This window comes from Ciona intestinalis, unplaced genomic scaffold (genome assembly GCF_000224145.3).
Source record: "Ciona intestinalis unplaced genomic scaffold, KH HT000101.2, whole genome shotgun sequence".
In the NCBI taxonomy this organism is placed as follows: Eukaryota; Metazoa; Chordata; class Ascidiacea; order Phlebobranchia; family Cionidae; genus Ciona; species Ciona intestinalis.
This window is the reverse complement of record NW_004190423.2, coordinates 321,797-329,337: the sequence shown is the minus strand read 5'-3', so window position 1 is coordinate 329,337 and position 7,541 is coordinate 321,797. Positions and strand designations below refer to the sequence as shown.

The 7,541-nt window shown below is 36.9% G+C and overlaps 1 protein-coding gene across 1 annotated transcript in view; it reads left to right on the top strand.

The window, feature by feature from the left end:
- Nucleotides 1-498: 498 nt before the first annotated feature.
- gataa (GATAa protein) overlaps nt 499-7,541 on the top strand; it is a 10,793-nt gene continuing 3,750 nt past the window's right edge. The window contains 2 exon segments of the mRNA NM_001128863.1: nt 499-675; nt 2,651-3,441. Coding sequence (NP_001122335.1) covers nt 563-675; nt 2,651-3,441 — 904 coding nt within the window. The 5' untranslated portion in view covers nt 499-562.

Sequence of the window (7,541 nt, the reverse complement as noted above, 5' to 3'; positions counted from 1 at the left end):
AGTTTAACATAAAGAAAGTGGCGACTGCCGTTGCTAAAACACTTCGTGTTCGCTTTACCACAAACTCAAAAAGTCGTTTGGCGTTTTTCGAATCTTAGTCGCCCTCTCCCCCTGACGCGCTCTTTCGGTTTCATAATCGTTACCTCGTTGTCGCGAGCGCTACGCGTACTGCAGTCCGCCATTTTGAATTTCAGATCGAGGGTTTGAAAACCGCGGCCGGAATTTGAAATTTGCTTTCCGGCTAATGTGAATAGGAATATCATTGCGATTGTTAATTTTTATAATAGGAGGTTTAAATATGTTTAAAAAAGAGAACACAGCTAGTATAAAGGGCGAAAGTTGGTTTACAAAATCTACAGGTGCAGTGTTTTAAAATAAGTTTGAAATGAATACGCAGCGTTATATATTCGTATCATATGTTTTGTGATAGTTTAGTCTTTATTCTAATGTTACTGGCTATAATCACTTGTAACCCCTTTGAATATTTCAGAAAATTTATTTTTTGCTTAAAATTCTATTTTTCTACTTCTTGAGTTTTATCTGAAAAATAATTTTCCAAAGAATGTATATGCCTAACCCCGCTGTGGGACTTTCCACTAATCCAGGCTCCCATGGGGAATACCCAAGTTTAGGGGGTTTGAAGTCCAGTGAAGAACCCGCAGAAAAATCGGCCAAGTAAGTTATCATGTGTTAGTTTGCATAATTTTCCGTTATACAACAACATTATATAGTGGGTTTGGCATGTACTGAAATTGGTTATGTGTTTATTAAATGTATACCATGTTGAAGTGATAGTCCATGTTTTTGTATAGTAAGTTGGGGTAAGATGGTTCATGTTTTCATTCTCCTTAATCGCCCCAATAACGCGACTCTAAAATAGTTTAGGCAATTGTTAAAAACACGGTTAGGAAGTATGGGACATTATGGTGTGCTAGAACCAAGTATTTAATTTGACCAGTGTTTTAATACAATACTTGTACCGTTACAGATTTTTTTACACACAGTTTATAATAATGTGGGTAATAATGCGGATTCATAACGCGTTCTTACTCGCTGTTTTGGGCTTCATACTAAAATATTTTATTCTGACACGCCATTTGATATAGTTTTTCTATAAGTTAATCGGGAGACTTGTTTGTAAATGGTGAATTTACAACATAAACGACATAACATAGGGGTATAGAATTCTCCTGAAACAAACACCGATATACTAGTTTTATGCTGTTATAGTTCCTCTCTAACAGAGAAGCGAAAATTTTACAGAATTCCAGATTCCATAAAACGCAATAAATCTTAGTTTATTAGAATTTAGATCGCGCTTTTTAAAAACTCATCCCGCGGCTTGTGTGAAACGTTTATAATTCGTTTCCCGCGTATTCCGAACATCCCGGGCTCACGTCGACGCCATTTATCTTCTGCAGCACTTCGGCTGACTGCGGTGGCCACTCGGCTTATTGTTCAGTAAAATATTATCCATTCCAAACAATTTTCTTAGGTTTTTGAGTTGTGTCTCCGGTCCAACCCCAATTTTTTTCGCGTTGTTTTAATTTGATCTGTGGTTGTTCAAGTCAAAACACTCCATACTGTAAATAAGTTATTGGCCACGGCAAAACTTTGTGGTTATCGCGTCTCTTGGTATTCTTGCAGAATAAAGTTTACGATGTTATGATTTATTTTCATAGATAAGGCATAAAATCACAGAATTAGTTTACTATTTCGCATCGCAATATACGTGTTAACCCGACAGTGAGCATGGTATGTATAAAACCTGAAATGCACAAATTTAAACAATACCTGAAAATGTCACAAACGGTCAGATTGAGTGGTAACAAACGTACCATTCTGACGTCACAATACCCGATAATGAACTAGACAAACAACCATTGTTTAATGTTAGGATTACAATTGTAGGCCGAGTAGGGATTTGAACCTGGAATCCCTAGGTCGACACCGGACGTGATTTAGTTTGTTTTGTTTCCTAATTACCAAAGGTCGACAAAGTTCAGTTTGGATAAATAGGTTTAGAATCGGCGACTCAATGTTTTATAGCGTTTAAATTTGAATTTGTAATTGAAACCGGAGAAAGACGGAATGAATGAATGTAACTTATTTACTCTCGCGTGGGGAAACGACAGTCGTTATAATAATGTCGGGGCTTCACTTTATAAAGACGTTAGCTATATCTTAACATACGTTTCTTGTTGTTATGAGATAAGAACGAAGAGGCGGGAAAATATCATTCGATAAACACACACTTTATTATAAGTTGGTTCAAGTAATATATATTGAAATCTAACAAATCTTGAGAGAATTTCAGAAACAAAATGGTTGTTTAACCTCATTAATATCAACAATGGTGGAAATCTCAATGAATTTCCTACACGTCATCTTTTTTGTAGTGTTCAAAATTTCATTTTTCCCAACGTATTATCCAATCTAAATTTTAAGAAAGAGACACACATCTTTTCAACGTGTGTTTCCTACAGTTTTTCCTGCATTTGATGAAAGTAAATAAAAAGATAGAACATGTTACCCTAACCTACTTTATATAATTCGACAACTTAAAACATGTTTATTTTTTACTTTGAGGACATTTCTAGTCTAAGATATTTTACAACTTTTTTTTTAACCAATATCCTTTGCGTTCCAGATTCATCCCATCAAGTGAGGTTCCCTACTACTACCCCTACCGTAGCACCGATGGGGAAGTACCCACTGCTACTTACTCGCCCCCGATTTCCGATGACGTAGTGGCAGCCGGCGGAAATGACGGAAGCATGCTGTTCGGTTGTCATAACAACGGGTCACCGAGATCCGCTTGTGACGTCACACAGCAAAACTTGGGCGCCTATAACGCTACGGCGTCACGAGAGGCCGGAAATGACGTGGAATCGAACCCGGGATCCTGCGAACGACGAACTTTCTCTTTCGAATCGAACGAAGAGGAAGCGCTGGACCGGAACGAGAAAAAGGTCACGTGTTCGACCCAATACTCCGACTACCCCAGGACCCATGACAGTTACCCCTCGATTATGGGAAGCACACCAAACTTCACAGCTTTACCCGTCCTACCCACCTCTAACTCAGATTACTCCCGGTCTGATTACGTCACAGCCCGACCCCCAGTATACGTACCCTTACCAGAAAACCCAATCTATTCTACGACCCAAACCCAACCCCTTAACCCCATGAAAACGGGGTATTCATCACAAAGTTACCCCTCCAACCCCCAATACCCGTTCGGACCCACCAGCTACACCCAACACCCAGGCGACTTCGCCCCGAACGGGGGAATTCCCTCTAATTCACCCAGCTTACCCAACAGCTACAGTTACCCCACAGGCCTATGGGCCCCAGCAGAAAACCCCCTAAATTACCCCGGTGTGGGTTATGGGATGTCAATGAACCCAGCGTCTTATATGAGCGGAATGCCCCAATACGGTAAGTCAGTATTTTAACTTTATATTTAAATTTCAAGCGTTTCGGTTTAACCACCTACTAGGTCTGTATGCTTTTAGCATCATGTATTTTGTATTATTCTTATGATTGGTTAATAGGCCAACTCTGAACAAAATCGCAGGTCGCATGGCGTAAGAACTAACCAATATAAAATGAAATCTTCATAATTGAGTGTCCATAAACTGTCTTAGTGATATCTAAATAGTAGCACACTGGGTGTTGGGGCAATGGGCCAAGTCTGGTCCAAATCCCAGATCCCATGGACTGCCACACTTCCCATATAGATTCGAACATTTCTACAACGGACGCCGTTAAAACTAGACACGATATCGGCTTCAGTTGTTACATAAAGCGAGACTTTAACGACCATCTATCAACCGCAAACCCCTAAGTTATTGGGAGTTAAGCCCAGCTACAACAGCTGTTGAAATGTCCGGGGTTTTAAACTCTAAGCATAGGAGTGAACAACATACACATATCATCAAGCGACATCGAAATGTAGGAGCCAATGAATGGATAATTGTTGATTCATCCGAGTTGGGAGTTAGGATTCGGTTAAGGGCTAAGGGTTATGAGAAAGTAAAGCTTCCACCGTAGTGCCTGTATTTTTAATACTTGTAGTAACTTGTACTGTCAATGTAGAGTGATGGATCGGGGAATTCTAGACGTTATATTTCAAACAGTCTCGTTTGTAAATTATTGTAAAGACTTGCTCGTCTCGGATAGGCAACCTTTTATGGGTAACTTCGGCTAGGAATGGTTCCAGAAGTCACTTTTATTTAAGTTATGTGTTATAACGACTGTTGATTAGATGTTAATTCCAAATCTCTTCGCGTATGTGAATTAATACGGCGTATACAGGTATAAAGATTATTATTAACCATTAAAAACATGTCATTTTAAAACCAACAGGAAATATTTTTTCGGTTTATAGCAATATAAATCATTTTCTAACTCCAACAATTCGAAACAATGCTCTGCCTATTTAATATTAAAACTTGATATGATCCTTTATTATTTCACCTAAGAATATAACCGCACTCAGCAACTAATGATAAACTTCAGACAGCCGGCAACAGACCTGCCAATTGCTCAACCTAACTTTAGATAAGTCCCAACTTAAGTCATACTTAACTCCTATTTGTCGATAACAACCCAGCTGTTTTGACCAAATCACAAGCCGGGTTTTAGAATGTTTTGGGTTCGAGAAATGATAACAATTAGGAAGTTGGGTTAGGGCGTTATTTTGACAACTCTTCCGCGCGGAAATACTGGCAGTTTTTACTGAAGTGGTGTCCAGATGTCAAAATGTTTAAACTTGGCGACATCTTTGTATATTTTAAAGTTGATTAACTGAAACTGCACCATCCTCAGTGGTAGATGAGACAAGAGTGAGTGTTATATAAAGACCAGCTAGAAACTTGTCTCATCTAACACTGAGGATGGTGCAGTTTCAGTTAATCAACTTTAACCATCCTCAGTGTTAGATGAGACAAAGTGAGTGTTACAATTACCAAGCTGGTCTTTATATCTGCCATTTTATAAAAAGGCGTTTATATAAAAGCGAGTTTTCAATACTTTTAACGCTCTCGTGTCTCATCTAACACTGAGGATGGTGTAGTTTCAGTTATTTAAAACTCATAGGCAACGCTACACATTATAAACGTTTTATGCGAATTACATATACTGAATTATGTTCACGAATTAGGTTACTCGTGTTGACCTATTGGCTGACACGGTGAATGGGTCTTGTTTGCAAATAAATAAGCACAACCCGTTCCTGTTACGTCACAGTGGCCTGTTGTTACACATCCTGGTTGACGTCATCGGTTTGAGTTCAAATTTAAAAGTCCTGTTTAAAAAAAATAAAATAGAAAATGGGGGGGGGGCTTGAGGCCAGGCTTTAACTTCCGTAGTTTTTATTATAGCGTGTTTTAACGACTGTTGTTTTGTTGTTTATTCATTTCTCTTTGTTGTTTAATTTGGTTTCGGTATCGTATTTAAAGAGATAAATGTAGGTAAAAAGTTGCCCAATTTTCGCTAAAAAAACGTAAAACCCGCGTTTTTATATACACAAAAATATTTTTAAATAGAGCAGCCATTGTTCTGCCTGGTATTTCTCAGTTATATTTTTCCCATTTTGTATTTTTTGCTGATTTCAATTAATTTGACCTACGCTATCGTATTCCAAGAATTACTATTATAAATAAATAAGTAATGTCAAATTTATCCTAATTTTCAGTTTCCGGTTAGGTGTTTACGAATATTTCTATTTTTAATCTTGCAACACTGCTCTTTTCTTACCGGGAAACACCGCAAATTCATATTTCTTATTAAACGCTTTCAACAGGTTTAACCCACGCAGGGTGGGAGTGTAGACTTGTACATGTAAGTGGTCGTGTTTAACGTTCTCACGAGTTGAAGCTACGAGAAATAAAACGGTTAATCGGAAACAAATAATAGTTACATATTACAGCAGATATATACGATACAAATGTTTCAGTTTTGCGACAATTTCATTCTTTTTTTCCTTTTTACACTGGATTTTTTATCATCTGCGAGAGGCGAATAGATAGAGGGTTAAAATTGCGAAAATAAATAAATAGTTACATAATATAACTCGTTTATATAGGAAACCTTTGTAATTATAAACAGATGGATGTATCGACTGTCGTTTTGCTACTAATTCTCTTCGTTGTTTTAATATTTATAGAAACAGTGGAACAAAGAAATGGTTAGAAATAGTGACATAAAACATGGCTTTCTTGGTTTCAATACAAACATACACCTTATATGAAGCTTATGGTTTTAGTTTTTAAACCGAAACACTTGGGATGAAACTCGTATTATGGTTTTAGAACGAATTTAAATCTGACTCTTTGCGAATAAAAAAATGCACTATTTCAAATCTGTTGAATTTTATGATAAAAAAAAGATTTTTTTTTGTTGCAACTTCATTTTTTTAACCGCACAACAATTGCGCAACACTAGCAGCGTGAAAAACTGCGGCGTGTCCGTGAAAATGTGCGGCATGTTATGGGAACAAATGGGAGTGAGTTTAGGGCGAATTTCTGTGGAATAATAATTCGTATAATCCACTCAAACCGGAACAATGAAATTACCACGTCTCCTTCGGTAACGAATTGTTGAATACCTGGCGTTAAAAGCCTGCGCGGGCTCAGCAAATTTTAAAACTATTTACAGAGCACTGAACTAAATTATTTTGTTAAATTGTTAAATACTTGAAATAAGAAAATACTTTTAAAATTGTAACACGTGTTTTAGCCATCTTTAAAACAAGAACATTGTAAAAAATTCTTTGTTTTTTGCACTTTTTGTTTTCTATACATTTAGTTAACGCTATACTATTTACATTTAGTTAGCGAATTAAGAAATATATAGTAAGATGGGGGAAGTTGGGACACACTTTAACTCTATTTTCTCGTCCCATTTGGTAGTAAACAAAGAACATTCAAAGAATTATAAAACCGTATCTTCACGACTTCCACAGACCGTTGTTAACTGTTTAAAACACGATCAGGATATTCAGATATTATGCGTCAAAGGCGTCCCATCTTCCCCCATCCTACAATATGTTTAAATTAAATTAATATTCAATTTCCGTTTTTTTCTTATAAATATTTTCGGCGCCATTTACAAAGATTAAACATGTTCGTAACACAAGTTCAAATTATAGGACAATACAATTATTTAAATTTTGGGACAACGTTCGCCAATTTTTGTAAAAAAAAAAAAAAATTGTATTAAAGCTGAAAATAACTTTTATCTTTTATCAAAAGCAGATGTTGCATGCATATACCAATGTCCTTAAAAAAATCTCTTTAATCTTGGAATATCAAACGCGATCTTCTTATGACGTTCTTGGATCTAAATATTAATCAATCAAAATTAAGCTTATTCTTATCTTCACATCTTTTGAAGTTGAAATATAAAAATCACAAGGATTATTAATGTTGTTTCTATTTCCCAGGTGAACCACGTGAGTGCGTGAACTGTGGCGCCATCTCGGCCACGTCGTGGCGCCGAGACGCCTCAGGACACTTTCTGTGCAGCACGTGTGG